The sequence below is a fragment of the Chaetodon auriga genome, chromosome 7, assembly GCF_051107435.1.
Source record: "Chaetodon auriga isolate fChaAug3 chromosome 7, fChaAug3.hap1, whole genome shotgun sequence".
Taxonomy (NCBI): domain Eukaryota; kingdom Metazoa; phylum Chordata; class Actinopteri; order Chaetodontiformes; family Chaetodontidae; genus Chaetodon; species Chaetodon auriga.
The window spans coordinates 4,389,846-4,408,828 of NC_135080.1; the positions used below are offsets into that span (position 1 = coordinate 4,389,846).

General features: G+C 42.3%; 1 protein-coding gene across 1 annotated transcript in view; it reads right to left on the reverse strand.

Moving 5' to 3' along the window:
- Positions 1 to 2,678: 2,678 nt before the first annotated feature.
- maml2 (mastermind like transcriptional coactivator 2) overlaps positions 2,679 to 18,983 on the reverse strand; it is a 33,527-nt gene continuing 17,222 nt past the window's right edge. The window contains exons 2-5 of the mRNA XM_076735917.1: positions 9,423 to 10,631; positions 4,456 to 4,620; positions 4,232 to 4,340; positions 2,679 to 4,144 (exon numbers count right to left, since the gene is read on the reverse strand). Of these exons, the coding sequence (XP_076592032.1) occupies positions 3,300 to 4,144; positions 4,232 to 4,340; positions 4,456 to 4,620; positions 9,423 to 10,631 (2,328 nt within the window). The 3' untranslated portion in view covers positions 2,679 to 3,299. The remainder of the gene's footprint in view (positions 4,145 to 4,231; positions 4,341 to 4,455; positions 4,621 to 9,422; positions 10,632 to 18,983) is intronic.

An 18,983-nucleotide genomic window follows, 5' to 3' on the forward strand; every position in this document is an offset into this window, starting at 1 on the left:
CAGACATACAGCTAAAAAATGGAACAACAAAGCTGAATAACGAGGGAAAAATAAACACATATACATATAAGTTTGTGAACATGTGAAGATATATAGATCTATATGTATAAAACAATGACCAATGACCAAGAGTATACAATGCTTAAATACAAGTGAAGGGTTCCTGTAAATTATAGACAAACTGTTCAAAAAATACACAGTGAATGCCTTTAACTGTGCTCAGTATCTTAAAATTGGCTGTTTTATATAGTTCCATATTACAGCATAAACATACACATATACAATACAGTAAATCGGTGTTCTAGAAGTTTTATTTTGAAAGTGTTCACCGGAAGTGCCTCGCATATGATGCAGTTCCTCTCTATTACCGCTGGAGGAAAATACAACGCCTCTGTCTATTAGAAAGGCTTTGTTTTGAATATTTTCCACACACGTATTACAGCGTGATCGTGTCTGCCCGGTTACTAGTGAGGTCAGCAGGTATGTGTGACGTTCACCAGAAGCTGCTACGGGCCAGGCGATACGATCATGAATGAGGGAGTGGTGTTACTGCTTACTGCTAGCAAACTACGAGTAGCAACTTCTCTGGCGCTGTTTACTATTGTAAACATAATCACCTGATGATTGACGTGAATTTACAATCGAGTGAGTGCCCTCTTGTGGTCATGCGGAAGAACTGCAAAATGAATGTCTTCAATACGCATCAAGCATATTTTCACCGCCGCAGCCGAGCTGACATTACTGATACTCCAGTGGCCTCCAAAGAACAGCCTACATGCCTTTGGCTGCCATGAGGCGCACACCCTGCACAGATTTTTGATTTCTTGATTATCTTTCAAATTGTAAAGACGCCAAACAGGTATATCAGTCAGTTGGTAAAACTAATAGCCTAGCACGTAGCTAGCCGACAATTGAGCTACACAGAGCTGAGTTTAATGGTCATGACACTGCCCTCTTGTGGACAAAGGGAAGACTTGCAATATAAAACTAACCAAACTAACGTCAATCCATACACTTTCGGTAAATTATTTCTCCGTTACCAAACTGAAACAGTCTGAAATAAAAACTAACTATCATGAATTGACCATGTTAACAGTTAACCTTTCATCATCACTTCCGTTCTCGTCTCTGCTCTTCCGACCGAAATTGCATAAACTCAGCAACACAAGAAAAAGTTAACATGACGGACTAAGTTTCTATTTCTTTGTCTTCATCATAGATTTTATGATTATTTATTGTTTTCGAACTGAGCAAAACTGGACACGAATATGAGGTCACGCCGCGATAAATTTTGGGTTACTGACATCAACAAACTTTTCCGTACGTCGCCATATTTTGAGGATCCGCAGCAGTGAATCAGAGGTCCAGGCTAGCCATCAGTAGCCTTGCTAACGTAGGCTAACGTTACTACAACGAGTGCCCTCTAGTGGTCAGAGTGAGAAACTACAACCCCACAAGATAAGCGTCAAGGCAGCTATAATAACATACCTGTACTTCCGGTTAGTAAATTCAAAATAAAGGTTAAACCAGGGATGTAGTTACGCACGGCGGCCACAAGAGGGCAGTGCTTTCATGTCAACCATGAGCTGTATCAAATGGCTTTACACAGTTTATTAGTTTAATTTACTAATTTGCTTGTGTGTTATATACGGATCCAATGCCTGTTTGTTGGTGTTGCTTGGCAAAAACTCAAATGCTAAACGTACAACACCTTCCGTTGGACACTGTCGAAATATAACTCAAAATAAACATGTAGTAACACTCGACCGCAGTAGCATCAGGGCAGATAACAGCGTACCGACCCGGTCCGTTGCTTACCTGATGTAGAGGCTGTGCTCAGAGGACTTGGATCACGCGTGGACAAAAAAGAACGGACTTCAGCTCTCTTTGATCTGCTCTTCATTTATTAATATGTTAACTTTTTTTTCGTAAACCTTCGGGCAAGCGAGGCAAACCGAACCAGTGGGCACGTGGGTGTATACATTGACATTCCTGTAATTAGCCCCAGTTCATAACATCTGATCCCGGATCCATGACTATACTCAAGGGTATTGTAGTCTTTTGGCACACATGGACTACAAAAATGGAGGTGAAGGATTCACTGTATGAGGAAAAAGGCAAAATTTTCATTTTTTTTTTAAATTCATAAATGCAGCATAAGGATTGATCAGTGTGAACCGGCAGTGTTTTTAAACACTATAACGATTACACACGTGATCTTTCACCACTCCTTTCTTCTTCCTTCATAAATGCCGAGTATTGTTCGAACCAACTCTGAGCTTTGTCACACTTTCACCAAATATCACAAACAAATATAAAAGTGTGCAGAATACGTCAGCAAATACTTCCAGGATGTTTTAAACACTTTTGTGATATATATATATAAAAGCACATTAGGCGGCAGTGAATATGATCATATCGCACCAAAACAACAAGAGGGCAACATCAGTTCCTCTAACATTGTTCAGAGTGAACAAATTTAAATGCAGAATGTTATTTTCATTAAGATACCAATTTCTTCTTTTAGCCAAATGTTAGAATAAACATGATCCTGCTCCATCATTGTAATACAACAACTATATTTTAACAATGTGATACAAGACACAGAGAAGTGGCTTTTTATAAATGACAAACCAAATCTCCACAAATGAAAAAATCAAACAAAAACAACAGTTTTTATGTATTCATTTATTCAAATCAATTTTATTAATTACATGTATTATGATGTATCATTACTATCCCAATAATTATTAAATATCACATGAAAAAAAAAACTAATGGTTACATCATTTGAATTGCATCAGAAACTACCACAGATGAAAAAGCTTGAACGATAAGTAAGAAAACATCTGTTGTGGCAAGATTCTCTGTGTGTACGGTAGCAAAACGTCTCAAGGTAAATGCCGTTTCATGCTAAATAGTGGATGCAGATTTAGAAACTTAACTTGAAAGCAACACAGCAATGTTTTCTCTTCACAGTGTGAATTTGGTATTTTCATCCTATACGACAGCACGACAGCATAAGTATGACGAGGAGACCACAAAAACGGTGACTGCAAAGAAAAACAGACTGTTGGCCAATATACCAGGAATAAAATATGCTGAGTACTAAGGACAGAACACAAATTCCTTTCACAGTAAATACAATACAAAACAATACAGTATACTTGGATAACAAATAATATGAGTTTATAAAATTCCTTTTTTTAACATTATTTTAAAAATGTTACCCCTTACATGTTACATCCATAACCTCTGTAATTTCAGCTGCGGGTCAGTTTTAGCAATGTGACCCACATTCACGAGTGACTGCCCAGAATCTCATCCAAATTTATATCTTTCATCCAATCGTCGTTCCCAGAGCCAGACTTGAGCAGAGAGTCAATGAAGTCTGAGTCCGTGTTGATCCCTGGTACTGTGTTGTCTCCCTCGGGGAGGAAGTCAAAGGTCAGACGGTTGGCCCGGTTGTTCTGGTAGCTGCTGGTGCTGGGACTGGGCTCTGCAAAGTTTCCTGCTGGTACCCTCTGTTCAGGAGAGGCCTGGTTCAGGTTTCCCACTGCTGATGGAGATCCCATCATTGGCTGGCCTGGTCTCGGGCCTGTGTCTCTAATCGAAGGGGTATGAGGGAGCATCCCCATGTCTGGTGCTACCTGGTTGGGAGGGCCGATGTGTCTCTGTTGGTACGGGTGGTTTGGCATGTCCAGCTGCGCACCCTGAGACTGGAGCGGGTTGGGTAGCCGCCTTACATTGAGTCCGGTTGTCACTTGCTTGTTGGCTGAGCCCCAGCCCATGTTGACATTTTTCATCAACCCTCCGAGTCCCTGTCCCGGCACCCCTGAGGAGTGCAGGTCAGCTGCTGTTCTCGGGTGCTGCACGCCTGATACGCTGTTCATCCCAAAAGAGTTTCCATGCGTGTTTGGCCCCAGGAACCTGGCTTTATTTTGATTTAGTCCAATGCGATTCTGATTGTTATGCTGCTGGAATTGGCCAATGCAAGAACTCGGGTGACAGTCGGTGCCGATACCAAACCTGCGGTCCGATGGTGAAGGACTCATCTTTGAACCAGACCTACTCGGGAGGTGACAAGTCATGGTCTGCAGGTCATTCTCAGGGCCGTTGCTGGAAGCCTGGGCGGCGTTTTGACCTAAAGCGATACCAAGAAAACCTGATTACAATTACGGCTTCTGGTCAGCATTTAAAACACTCCTGACTCAACAGAAATGTACAACACCTGCAAAGATGTTTCCTTGCTGAACTCCCACCATACTCCGCGACTGCTTGTAATCAGGTGGCGGTCTTGTGAGATGACGACTGAACTGATCGTGTGTATTGTCTTTGTCCTGAAAAGGAAACACAATGTCATGAATACTGATTATTTGATCAATCAATACTCAATTCTCACAGCCTGAACATCTTATTAACTGGTGAAAGCTGTGTGATGGAGATGTAGCTTACTGAATTGCTAATGGCGTGCTGCTGTTGGTTAAGCTGCCTCTGCATGGCCTGAGTTTTGGCCGGGCCTTTCTGCTGGTTGTTGGGAGCTGGGGGCCGTGGCTGCGACTGGACTGACATGACTCCTAAGCTTCCGTTGGTGGGCAGTCTTGGACCAGGAGGAACACCCTGAGAAGAAGATGCACATGATGGTTTTACATTCGTGTCAGCGGCGCTACTTTTAAATTTTTACATTTGTAAGAGCCTGAAGATTTGAAGCCAGGTGTCAAGACAGCTGCTGTAGAAAAACACAAAACCAAAGCAATGCAATAATACGATTTGACCACTAGAGGGCAAGACGTGACAAGCTATCATAGATCTGTTTCAAAGATGCTATTCAGCCTCCAGAATGTGGTCAAGGCTACTCCCTCTGCAGATGAAAAAGGGAGACTTGGAGGGAGGCTTTTTTTGGAAGGAGTAGTGCGAGCCCTCCTCAAGGCCTGCTTCTCCCTTGATAATTGTGTCTAAAGAGAGTGGAAAGAATCCCTGAGACAGCAGGAAATGTGTGCCAATGGGGAGTTAAGCGCCAGCACCATGACTACCTCCATTTAATAAGCTCTCCTTCACTGATCACTGTGTTGTGTTTGGCAAGGAGGCATTCCATCCACTAGAAACCCATTATGCTCCTGACACTATCACACTGATTAAAACGTTGTAGTCAGCAGCACTCAAATGACATTGAGATATTCAAACTAGCATTTTGTTTGAAGTCTTGTCTGGAACGTATGCTCTCGCTGATAAGTTTTCACCATCATGGCTGTTTGAGATGTTATATGTCCTTGCTGTACACATGTTTAAGCTTTTTTAGGCAGCTGTGCAGACCAGTCAAGCTCTCCAAGTGAAACCTGTCTTTCTTGTGGATACAAGGCCACTCTCATTATGCTCAAACTTCAACCAAGTGCAAGCATTTGTCATGAATGAGGTTAATGTGCAAGTCAATATGCCCTGTGTATACAATGTCAGTCACTGTGTTGACTTAAAATGTTTCCGAGGGTGAAATGGATTAGAAATCCAACAGTGCACTTAGCAGAAGCTATTACTTAGAGGACAGATTCTTTGCAGAGGATGGATCTCTAACAGGGTGGTGACTTTGTGGTCCCCTTGAGAAAAGCTGAAAAAATAGAGGGATGTATACATATATATGCGTGTGTGTGTGTGTGTGTGTGTGTGTGTGTGAATGATAATTAATGGGGCTGAAATCTGGAGAACTGACCAGACGGGATCAGAGAACGAGGGGAGCTGAAACTCATCAGGAGCCATTTCACGAGCTAATATTCGCCTTCTCTGCCTGAGTTCAACCCACACAGCAAACCAAGCATGGCAATGAGGTAGCACGGGGACTAACACATCAAAACAGTGGTTTCTCCTGTTACTCTCGAAAGCGGAGTCACTGGCTTTGATTCACTGTATCCAGTTATGGAGACTGTGAGAAACTGTGACCATCGCAGACGTTTTCCCTGCAGAGGTACACTGCAGAGCGCTTGTTCCATCTTTGTTGTAAGAAAAACCGAACCAGGGGTGTTTTAGCATGTACAACTGAGTAATCCTCTCTGTCATCCTGATGTGTCATAAAGCTGTTTTCCATGTTTTTTCCCCCCTCTCATTCTTCACAAGCTTGTTGTAAATGAATACCACATGTGGCTCAGGCCTCAGAGAAGGAGCAGAGTGATTTAGTCTCCCATCCTGCGGCAGTGCAGGCAGCTGACAGTGATCCAGGCCCAGCCTTGCCGGCTCTCACACTGCACTTCCTCCAGTCTGGACTCATGACGCTGTCCCTGGGGAGCGCCTCGGCATCTGGACTTGGCTGCAGCTCCCTTTCCCAGGAAACAAGCACTCCCTTCACAGCACTGCTGGAGTGACCCGGTAGGCTCGACCCCCATGGCCCTGCTCTTATCCTGACTGAGGGATGTGGTGCCACAAGATCATCAACAAAAGTTGAGTCATTATTTACTGCAAGCAAACCTTCATCCTAAGTTGTAGTTGTAATTTGGGTTTGTGTATTTGCAGTAGGAAGCACACTCTATTCTGCAGAAAGCAAGGTACAAGCTTTGGTGTAAGTACTTAAATGGAAATCTGTAGCTGAAGTTAATCACTGGGATGATGAAATTGCTGCCAAATGTCTGTCTTCACTCGAAATAACAGTGTTGTCTTACGCTGAGCAGAACTACAAGTCACTCTCGATAAGATGTTGTAAATGTAAATCTGAGTGTAAATGTTTGGATATAATTAGAAACACAAACATACATTAGTGTGCTGATACAAAGGGGCCAAAAGTCAAATATCCACAAAGGCAAATCTCTGAAAGGAGGCCTTTCATTAGAGCAGGCCCAATTCCCATCGTGTAAATTAAAGCTCGGGATGAGTGAATAGCTCAAACACCTTGATTTGTGTCAGAAAACCCATTTAGTTTCAATATTTGCTGAAAATAGTCCTTTCTGCACCTGCATGGATGACTGTGTGGCATTTATTACCAGGAAATTCCAAGCTGTTTCTCTTAATTGGGAGGAAACCAACACTAAATCAAGAAAGCAATATTTCCATAGAGGCAGAAATTTGGGTTATTTCAGAAATTATAAAAAACAAAGCCCAGTAATAATTTTTAATATACCAGGATTGTCTTTCTTTTTGCTGTTTACACTGTCAGGGACGCAAAAAAAAGTCCCTTTTTCTTTCTTTAGGTTAAACACACAACACAGCTGTACTACTGATGTGAGTAGCAACACTAAATTTTGTCCTTGAAATAGCATTGCCCACCAACCACAGTGTCTCAGGTTTCATAATGCATTAGCGTATGCTGCTGGAGAATGTATTCATACTTAAAGCGAGTGAGATTTTCTGTGTGAGAGTTACAGAGTGGTGGATTTGAATTTTGACATGTTTGACTCAGCGACCGGTTATTAAACTGTAAGAAGTTTCAAACAAACCCCGGAGCTCACATCTCTGGCTGTTTTAAAAGAGGTCTTCAGCTACACTCAGTGGGAGGAAGCCTACTGCTAGTTGCTGGTGTTACACAGGGGATCAGGGCACTCTTTCAGGACCTTTATTTCTCTGGCATTACTAATTCAATTCACTGTGGGAAGAGACTAAACTCTTTTTTTCCTCTCTGTGAGCTGTCCCTTCCTCATTAGCTGGACTTTTAACCCTGTCCATGCTGGCTGCAAAAGACAAACACCATTATCGGCCTTTTTTAAACCCTTAAATTACGAGGTGGCTCTTGTTTCTTCTTCACAACTCCTACACTATCATATCCCCAGCTTCACATTTGCATATTTCATTTGTTCAAACAAACGGCACATTAAAACACAATGTCCTTGGGAAAGCCGTCTCACCAAACTGTTACCCTTAATGAACTCAAGCGCAGCCGCATGTCCTCAGCATTTTAAAGACCAGAGGTGACTGAGCTTTTACTTTCAGGCGCTCCAGGCTTTGGAAAAGTTTGCTTTTTTTAAATAATTTAGCAAAATCCATTTAAGCCTTTTTCATTATTTGAAATCCAGCTCCTCTAATTCTCTCCCCCCTTCTTTCTCATAACTGTAATTTTTAATTATGTACCGCTTTTATTGCTTCTAATTTATGTTTTAAACGTGCTACCTAAATATTATTAGTGCTTATCACTGCTAACACTACTAATAATGCCAATGTCTCATACATTCATAGAAAGCTTCTGATGAGGAATATGTTTTAAAGGGACTTCGACAAAGTTTTAAAAGCACATGCACAGCCATATGTTTTGAGTGTAAACAGCTCTATGGTATAGTGGTAAAACTGGATCCGCTTTACCCATGTGTGACGATGTATTTGTCATCGTACCTTGTTTACTTCCATGTCTGTATAACTCCCTCCCTCTCTCCTCCCGCCCTCTCCCACTCACTCAAGCACTTCCCTTGATCTGTAGAGGTTATGAGAGCTCTCTTGTGTGGCTCGCATTATCATTTCACACAAAGACAGCTACAGATACTGTTAGCGCAAAAATGAAAGAGGGGACGGTCTAAATCTCCCCAATCATAACAAATCAGTGATTCAACCTCCGGCACCAGGCTAAGCAGATTACTGTCATTTTCCACCACTTGTCCCTTGTAGCTAACAACCTCCAATTAGCAAATCCCGCTGTGCATATCTGTGCCCTGACGGGGAGCCACCATGACAAGCAGAGAAATTAGAAGTCCTGCATGTTAATCTACCATGCTCTGGCAATCTGTGTCATCGTCAAAACACTTTCAGGGGAAATACATATTCAAGGGAGTCACAACAGCAAAGGCAGCAGCGAGAACAATGAGAATAAAATCCCAAAACAAACAGCGCTGCATTGTTGCTGTTTCAGACAGCAGGTTGGCTGCTGCGAGCAAACTGAGGAAACCGATTGATGAGGAAGACTAAAGAGACAGTGAGTCTAACTGCTGTGTATCATGTTAATATAGCTTCAGCAGGAAATGGTTATCCTACATTATTTGCTTTGCATATGGAGGGTAATAAAATACACAACCAGGAAAAGAAGAAATGGAAATACAACATTTGTGTTACCTAATGTACTTTCAGCTTGTAACTCTGTAGGTTAAACTGTTTGTAATTAGTCAAAAATGTACATTTAAGTCATGGCACTATATTGTATTGTATGTCTACTATCACATATGATAGTATACTGTCGGCACGTGTTGCGTGAAAAGCTTGTCATTCTAGTGTCATCAAGCTGACTCATAATTCCATACATGATGGCAGATACACACCTGAAGACCTTGTAGTCACAGTCTCAGTGTTTTAAATGTTTAGCTGGATCCATTCTACTTGTCTGACCTTGTGAAACAGCCTTTCAAGGCCCTTTGGGTATGGTTCAAACTGTTATTAAACACAAGGCCAAATTGTTCTGAAACATTTGAAGATACAAGGTTTTCAAGAGCAATCCCGTGTAAAGGAATTGTGGAGCGAGGCCTTACCTGTCGCTGTTGTGACAGCTTGAAGGGCAGCCCTGCGGGAACAGACTTGGGTTGCAGACAGAGAGCCCCTGATGTGGAGATCTGTTGGTTCTGGAAATGGAGAGCTGAATGTGGTTGGTTCTGACTGGTCGACGGCGACTGTTGCTGCTGCTGATGGGCTGAAGTCTTGTTCACTGAGCTTGTCATGATGGGCATCGGCTGGCTGGCAGAATGGGGGGCTTTGGGGCTGAAGTGCAACGTGGGCTTTGTGCTGAGAACCTTCATGTCTAAATGATGGGGGCTACTGTGGCCATTTGACTTGAAGAGGCAGTTATTGATCCCTTTACTCTGGGAGCCAATCCTCTGTTGGCTGAGCGGGGCCGGGCTGGAGACCTTGTCCTGGGGGAAGGCGCTGGTGGAGCTCATGGCAGGAGTCCAGCTGTTCAATCCCGCAGGTGGCGTTTGGTGGTGGTGGTGGAGCAGAGAGCTCGGTTGCTGCTGGTTTGCTGCCATCTGCTTCAGCTGCTCTGCGTGAGATATTTCCGGCCAGCAGGGCATGGTTCTGGGCTGCCCTGCCTGAGTATTAGCTTTCTGTGACGTGGTGGTAGAAGAGGTACTGGTCAATGTGAAAGAGGGCCCTGCTGAGGCTGGTCGAAGCTGCGGCGAGCCACCATGAACCTGGCCAAAATCTGGGGAGTGCTCCATCTTTATCGGCTTCTCCATTGGGGAACACAGACTGGCCGCCGCTCCTGCTGAGCTTGGCCGACCTAGCTCCAACCCGAACGTATCGTCCTGCTTCAGCATCTTCTCAAACTCCAGGTCATTGAGCGTGGGCACTGTCTTTGTCAGCTCATCAAAGAGATCTTGGAGCTCTGGGTCAATCTGGCCACCACCTTCATCTTTGAAGTCAAAAATCATCTCTGCGTTTGACTGGCCACAAGACTGGACCTCGATGGGCTCTTTTTTCATTTCCTTCAGGGTCATGTTGAATATGTCTGACCCCGCTCCATGGGGCATCATGTAATTCTTCCTCTGCATGCCCATGGTTGAGGACCCTTGTAGAGAATGAGACTGGGTTAAGCTGTGGTTGCAGGGCCCATGTCCCAGACCACCAGTATCCACGCGGACCCGCTTAAAGTCTGATCCAGAGAAACCACAGGAGAGCCCGTTCTGCTTTGGTGTGTGTCCTGGTGCATGTCCCTCAATCTTCCTTCGCAAAGATCCTTGAAGCTGCGACACACAACAGAAAGGAATTTTAAAAACACGTAGAAAATAGAAAGAAAAGATTTCAATGACTTGGTACCTTCACCTCACCTTCATTTCATTTCATTTCATTAATTTACTTAAGTGTTTCACAAAAAAAGACCTCCATGGTAACAGAGCTGAATTTCAATAGAGGACTAACCCTAAAGAAAACATTTTCATAACAAGACTTTAATTATTCCACTTGATTTAGAAGCAGTCTTGTGAGCCAATTTAAATCATGGTGATACTTCTGAGGATGGGTGCATTAAATTCTACATCCAGCTCAAAGTATCACCATGTAAATTAATCCAATTTCACAATTTGCTCCAAGGCCTGTAGATGCTGTACACTTGACCAACTTGTGAAATTTAGGAAAATTGCTTTTATTAATAGAGTGTTTTCATTTAGTAGAATAAGGTTCGACTCCAAGTCTCAAATTCAGTATTTTGACATAAATGAGTCCAGTCACATCATTTTGTAAGATCAAGCCGATACATTCAGATGAAACATTCAAAGCTTTCATATGTCATTTTCTTTTGACACTTGCAATGCAGCGATGAGGCAAACGCTGCTGAACCATTTAGAAAAATGTTTTGATATAATGTAGTTTGAGCGCAGAGCATGGGCTGAGAAGATAGCTAGGAATCTGATACAGCTGACAGACCACAGAGAGAAGAATAGGGTCTTTGTTTCCCTCATTTGCATACATTATATTTTCTTCCATTGTGCTTCGTTAGATAGCGGAGTTTCACCTTTGCGGCTGAGATTCTGCTTAACATGCTGGTGCAGATGTCTGACTTCCTTTTGTCCTATCCCCATGCATGTCTTCATTTAAAGTAATAAGCACATAGCCATGACTCACAACTCTAACCTCTCAGTAACACTCCATGAAACCGAAGCATTAAAAACCCTAACAAAATGACTTTTTGTTGTTAAGATTATTTAGATTTTCAGGAACTAATATCATCACATCAACAAAATAATGGAGTTTCTTGCCTCACGTGTGCCTTTGAGTCATTAACAACAATCCACTGAGAAAGATATGGTCTATCCAGTGGCGATCTCAGGCAAACTGCTATATACACATAAAAATGACTGATTATCTGACCACGTTTTAATGTGGTGCCTGCATGGAAAAACAAAATGGCTCTGATTGTACACCAACCTGAACACAGGAGAGGAGTATCAGTGTGTTGCATATTTCACTGTGGGAACAAATTTGAGTCATTTTCCACCTGCTGGCACACATTAGATTAAGATGATTCATAGCCTGAGGGTTTGGAGTGAATCCTGCAGTTCACTACATTTCTACTCTGTTCGTGTCTGTATTACTTGTGCTAATGCTCTTAACAATTGCTCAGAGATACATCCTCACATTTTAATCAAGGCACAAATATCTCTGTGACTCACCAAGCCTCCTTTATTAAAGCTAATAAGTGTGTGTGTGTGTGTGTGTGTGTGTGTGTGTGTGTGTGTGTGTGTGTGTGTGTGCGTTTCAACATATTGAATGGATGTGGGTGGATGATGATGATTATGTTGATGGTGGTGGTGTAGCACTGAGAGGGGGGAGGGACACTGAAATGATCAATTCTATTCAGAATATCATAACAGAGGCTTTGCACTTAGCCTAATCAGAAACTGTTATACTTAATATTAGTGCAGACTATTTTCAAAAGCATGATCGCAAACAGATAGATTGATTGTATTATTAAAGCAGGAAAATCAACACTTGAAACTTGTTTGAGCTGCATGACAACGACCAGTGTGAAGGCAGAGGAAAAACCAACTGCGTTCAGCCAAAGACAAAAAGGCAGTTGGGATGCGACTAATGTCAAAGTCAAGCAAGAGTGACCAGTTTGTACTGTACTGCAGCTGGAGGCATAACCCCATTTCAAAAATATTGTTGATGGTGCATTTACAGACCCCCTGCTATCTGAAAATGTAAAAAAAAAAAACCCATCAGATATAATGACAGTCATGTAATTATGGAGACACATTCAATTTTAATTTGGAAATGCTCCATAAGTTCATCTACAGAATGTCTCCAGCTCCCTTTTGCCATCTTCTGTGAGATGCAGACTGTTAAACACTGTGCCTCTCCACAGAATAGTGGACATCTGTTTTTCTCCAAATGCAGATGAAAACAGGCCTTCCAGTGTGTGCAGCTCATGCGCACGTTCTCTCGTTCCACAGGGCTGTTTCTGGAGAAGACAGACAGGAGTACTCCTCATGGTTCAAGGCACTGTCTGAGAAAACACATCATGAATAATGGAAAGGAAAGTGGATGGTTGCAAAAAGCCATTGTGAGACAGGGTTGCCTCACTACTGCCTCTGTGCCATTTGAAAATGGACTCTAGTCAAGAGCAGTTCTTCGTTCAAAATTCAAAGCTGAAGCTTCTCAAGACTTTGTGAAAGGTAAAATCACTGTTATGTGTGCATACTGATACAATCTTCAGTTGGTAAGAAAGACTAACATCGAAGCTCTAACGCTCATTTTTTCTTATATTTCCAACAAATAGAAGACCATCCTGTTCTTTCAGTGCTCAGTGCTCAGAAGCAATGGCCTCCTAGCTGTCCTGAAATCCTCATGACAGATCTCCAAGTGATCTGAAAATAGATTTTTTGATTAACATTTAATGAGCTTAGAAGCTCTGAATCACTTTGAAAGTGACTCCTGCTACATGAGAGGTTCAGACGTATGCATTATATACTGATGATTTTAGACATGAAAGCACAAGTGCTTATGCTCCTTTTCTGTGTTGTCAAAATGTAATTCACCATCGGTAAAGGTCTGGGTTACCAGTGAGCACAATGTTCATTTAAGATTTTTATCAATACAAAACAACAAAAGAATCTATTTTGCTAGAAGTTAGAAAATTTCTCATTTAAACAGGAATGAACATGATTTCACTGCTTTTAAAGATTTTAACAGGATGTACTTTTCTGTGGCATCCACCCATTCTACTGGATGTACTTTAATTGTACAACCTGTAGACATAATTTCCCTGGAAATCATTTTAATAAGCGAATCAAGGATGGATTGGATTTTTGAGAATAACCTTTTCAATGCAGCTTATTGATGCCGTTTTACTGGGGCAGTGAGGAACCTGACCTTGGCCCTGTCAACAGAAGCTATCTATTCCTGAGAGCTGCAGGGCTGCTAGCTCGTGTGTCAAGCTGAGCAGTGCGGTGATGCTGAGCGCTGTGGATGGGGCTCCGGGTGAGCCATCACAGGGATGCAACACCAAGCCTCCTGGTACAATCTGTCAATCCTGTGGCACAGCCCTCAGAGCCACGCACGCTTGAAGGATATATAGGTTTGAGAGCGTTCGAGGGTTTTGTGTTTGAGTATGAGAGTGCGGCTCAACAAAAGACCGAGCTCGCCAGCCTTTAATCTATTCACCAGAGCCCTGAAACATGTTGCAATCCGCTCCTGCGAGAGTTAGAAACCTTCCTCTCGGCATTTGACATGGAAAGAAAGTCCCAAAATAAAGGAATAAATATGACTATTGTGTTCCTAGGGAGACATAATATTTATGCGGTTCTGCAGGTTGCATACTGTTGCAAGAGGGGATTTCAGCTCGTTTATAGCCAGATAAGAAACAAGAGCCCAAAGAATAGTGCCAATGATCAGCTGTCATACAAAATTCAGCTATCTGCTTGCAGAATCCTGAGAAAGTGTAGAGGGCTGAGTTTAATTATAGGTTTTCTACTCGCTGTCTAAAGCTGTAAGCCATAATAGTATATTCAGAGAAATTGAAAAGAAGATCCTGGTTAACTTGAAATTTTGTCTTATTTAAAGGAAGGTAAGGAAGCTGTGGCTGAGACTGTATGTGCATTCACAAGGAAATTTATAGTTTCAGTCAAATCAGGTCGGGGGGGCGTCACCTTCTGCTTTGTCTTTCCTGTAAACTGTTTTCCTTTTTTAAACCTAGTTTTTCAGTTTGAGTTAAGATTTAATCTAAAGGCAATATTTGCAGAGCACTAAGAATAAAAGAAATAATATCACTCTGAGGGGTGCATGGAGGCAGCAACAAGCAATTATAACTGAAAGTATATCTAAAAAAAATATGCCACACCAGCTTATATGGTGTGTGGTTATGACAATCCGGCAGGAAATGCTGAACTACATATCTAGTGAAGCAAGGTTTAGACAACAAATTAGGTTCCTCTTGGAGATCTTGGCAGCTACTTTTAGCATTAAATTAAAACAATTTTCAGCACGTTTTGGTGGATAAATTAGTGGCTGACAAAATGATAAAATCAGTAGACTTGATCCTTTTTCACACAGCAAATTATAAAATATAGGCATATATTTGGAATATAACTCATATTCCCTCAACAAAAGAGGTATATTTAATCTGTTTCTACAGGGCATGTGCCATAAGGTTGCACAGGGATGTGAGCATAGGTTCATGGTGTGCTTCCCTAATCAGGCTGGCGCGTGTTGGGACGAAGCAGCACACTGCAGAGATGGGCTACTTTTGGCTCATCAGCACTTTGCATCCCCACACTTCCTGACACAGTTGTATTAGATTGAGGCTGCCCTCCAGAGAGCAGGCAGGAGAGAAGGATGAGCAGCAGCAAGGAAAAAAAGGAGAGGCAGCTTTGTGGCAGCCTCTGGGAAATGGGAAGAGATGATAAGAGCTCCTTTGAAGAGAAATCATCCATTATGTTTACTGAAGGCAGATTTTTTTTTAACAGTTAATGTAGCTCAGCTCCAACATTCCATGGAGAAACTTGCTATTTTAATAAAAGGCAGCTTGCACACATAAAAAAAACCCTTTTGGAGACACTTCCCATTCAAATATCAGCTCTTTTTCATCCAAATGCACAGATTAAAAGCCAGCATTCCAATCAGCCCTTGCTTTGGCATGCCCTTTGTTCGGAGTCAAGCTCATGAGTTCAACGTGCTATCACAGAGGTTAAGGGAGGAGGAGGAGGCAGCTCAGAAGATATGCTTGGGACGCTGAAGAAGATAATGGGGCCACCTCAAAACATGTTGTGAAGATTCTCCATAACAGAGATGGCTTTCACAAAAACAGAACAGTATTTTAAGAGTTTATTGCAACATTCAGTCAGTTATTTGCAAATGGACCTCTGAGCTTGTTGGGTTGAGAGACACTGCAAAAATTCAATGATTGTATTTGTACATACAGCCACATGTGTCACAAAACATCCCACATTTGTCATGTAAGGAGGCTAACAGTTGTCATTTAATTAATACACAGTATTCCTTTTATCCATTCACAGCTCTATCTATCTTCCTAGCCTAAAGGGTTACCTTCTCTGCCTCTACCTGCTGAGAATTAAAAGTCTAAGGCCGAATCCCACAGCTTCGTGTTTGATTTCACACCTGTTAAGATTTTCATATGAGAAGCAGAAAATATGGAGAACACTGTGCAACTAGCTATAAGACAGTATAACACAAGACAGAATCAGAAGACAATGACAGTATAAATTTCTATGACACAAGCAATGCTCTGCAGTCACTAATCAATGCACACCCATTACAGTCATGAGGGTCCTGAACTGACGGTGAGTGGACAAGGTATGAAAAGCTGCTCCTGGATAGTTTGAGTCATTAATCATACTGATTTTCAATACAAATATATCGTATCCTGTTTAATTATCTAAAACACAAATTATTCTTGACCTGGCCAGGTAATTTAAATGGCCTATTGTGCATAACATTCATTGAGTATATTCTCTTGTAATGTGCAAGGGTTCGAAATCTGTGCTTCCTCTCTCTCAGATTCCCAGGATGGAGGATAGCAGTGAAGTGATCCTGGGAACAAATATGGGTGTGTGAGTGTATCTAGGAGGGGGAAGGCAGACTCTGTCAAGACATCACCGCAGCACCAGCTAGAGCACGCCACTGCAGACGTACCATAGGTCACCAACATCGCAGTGACAAGCCGTCACATCACATCACCCATGGCCATGTGGCTCACAGAGCTCCTGACACTGCTGTCACCTCTCATCTACATGTCATTCTTAACCACAGAGACATTTACTGAGGACGACTGAGGGCTCCCCGGACTAAGGAGCAATCCCGTGCAGCATACATCACTGTAGCTTCCAGAGTAAAAGGGATCCCTTCAATAAATGATTTAAACTAAAGGATCTGTTCAAATAACAGGCCACAATACAATGAGCAATGTGAAAAATCATTTCCAGGTTTAGCTTTCACATCACGATCTAACGCTGTGGCCACAGCATAATGTTTCCTATTAAGGACAACTGCCACCTTTGTCTTCACTCAGTAATTGTAAAAGAGAGAAAGGTGATGAGCAGGAAGACATCCCACCATTTAACCAGTCACAGACAGCCATACAGCGCCTTCCCGTCGACTTCGTATCGGCTGAGCTGCTGTTATGGAGCAAAGGGTTTAATTAAGTGGTGACACAGGCTTAAATTCTCATTGGTCCAACACTCTATGTGCTGGAAACACCCTCTATCAACTCTTACTGTTCCAATCCACATCTAAAGTGCTAAAATGAAAGGACATGATGTAGGATCTACGATCCATCATGACGGGTTTCTTTAAATTGGTATATGTGTGCTGTGTCTGTTGAAGAGATAGTTTGGGTTTTTTTGAAGTGGGGTTGTATGAGCTACTTATCCATAGTCAGTACATTACCTTGAGAGTATATGGCGGTCGGCACAGGCCTAGTGTGGAAAAGCAGCAGGAGTACCGGTATAGGAAGCTATGCAATATACACCTGTGGAGGGAGGCAATAGCAAAACGTACGTACGCCGCCTAAAAAAGGCCCACCTAAAACAATCAATATCAGTTTAAGTGTATGCTACATTTAGAACATAGCATACACTTACGGCTTCAGTTTCCCGTCAGAAAGGGCTGTCTGACGGCAGGGAAAAGCAGTGAAAATATTCAAAACATCGCTTACACTTGAAATGATGGCACGGCAGTACATTGCTTAGCTTCCTACTGGTGCTGGGGGCCGTATTACACTGACTGTGGGTAATTACCTCATTCAACCCCACTTCAAAAAACTCAAACTATCCCTTTAAATGTGAGAGGCAGGAGGTAAGGAACAATTTTCAGGCTGGGAAACTGCTTGAAGGTGTGGGAAGGTTAACATAAATCAGAACATTAAAGGATTCTTAACGGCAAAGGCTTAAGAATAAGAAATTATCAATCACTGCAGACACAAGAGGTCAGTGTGAGCAAGAAAAAAACGAAAGAAAAATCCTCAAGTCAACAATCCAAGATGTTAGGATTAGCTATTTATTACATTAGAGAAAGTAAATCAGGATAATAAAACTGACACCTGGGTCTTCAGGCAGTCCAGAGTTATATGAGGTTGGTTCACGCATTAGGTTGCAAAATCTTTTTAGTCTAACTATCACATTACACAAAAATGTAACGAGTGCAGAGCTGAAACTAACACCTGAAAACTCCGCTTGAGATAGCAGACAATCTGATGATTTTAGCTTCTCTGAAAACAAATCCCTTGTTTAAAAGGTCTAAAGCTCTCCTAGAATGTTTGTACCCTTAAAAGGCCATTGCCACACAACCACAAGTACCTTTTCCCCAGCAACCGTCAAACACAAGGCCTGCCTCCGGTCATGCCACAGGAAAAGGCCCATAAGCAGGGAACAAGTTCCCTTCCTGTTTTCAAAGACGATTCCTATGGCATGCAGAGCTGTTTCCTGCTCGCTAGGCTCATTTCACCATCTCAAACATCTGGCTGCTCTTCAGCATGCAGCTGCAGCACGGTGAGAGCCAACAGTGCCACTGCTGAGTTGAGCAACACAGTCCTGAGCCATTCCAGTCATGTCTCTGGCCACTAGAAAGAAAACCATCATCTAGCTTTACTAGCTAATGCGAGGTATGAGAGTAGGGTGCATTATTTAGAATCTGCAGTAACTACTGATGAGACGATCTTTAATTGTACCATATTTAGGCCTTTTAAGCTGTTTATGTCCTATCGCTCAGCTGTTTGGATTATGAATTCCTTGATGCTCCCTTTCAAGCACAGTGACTGTTGTTCCAAATCAGGAAACAATATTCCTCAATATCTGATGTGATTGCAGCAAAGTGCTTTTTAGCAGCAATGCTGTGGCGATTTCCCAGTGAAACAAGGATCCATTTTATATCCCGTGGGAAACCTGGGCTGAGTGGTTAATGCTGTGCTAATGCTCCTTCACTCAGCCAGGTCTTGATAAGCCTCATGCTTTTAGAGACGGGAAACACATTTAGTGTTTTAAACTGCTTCAATGGAGAAAGCTTGGAAAAATCCACTGGTTGAAAAGGGTGTACTTGTTGAGTTTTGTCATCTCTCTCAGCTTTCACTTGAATTACACACACAT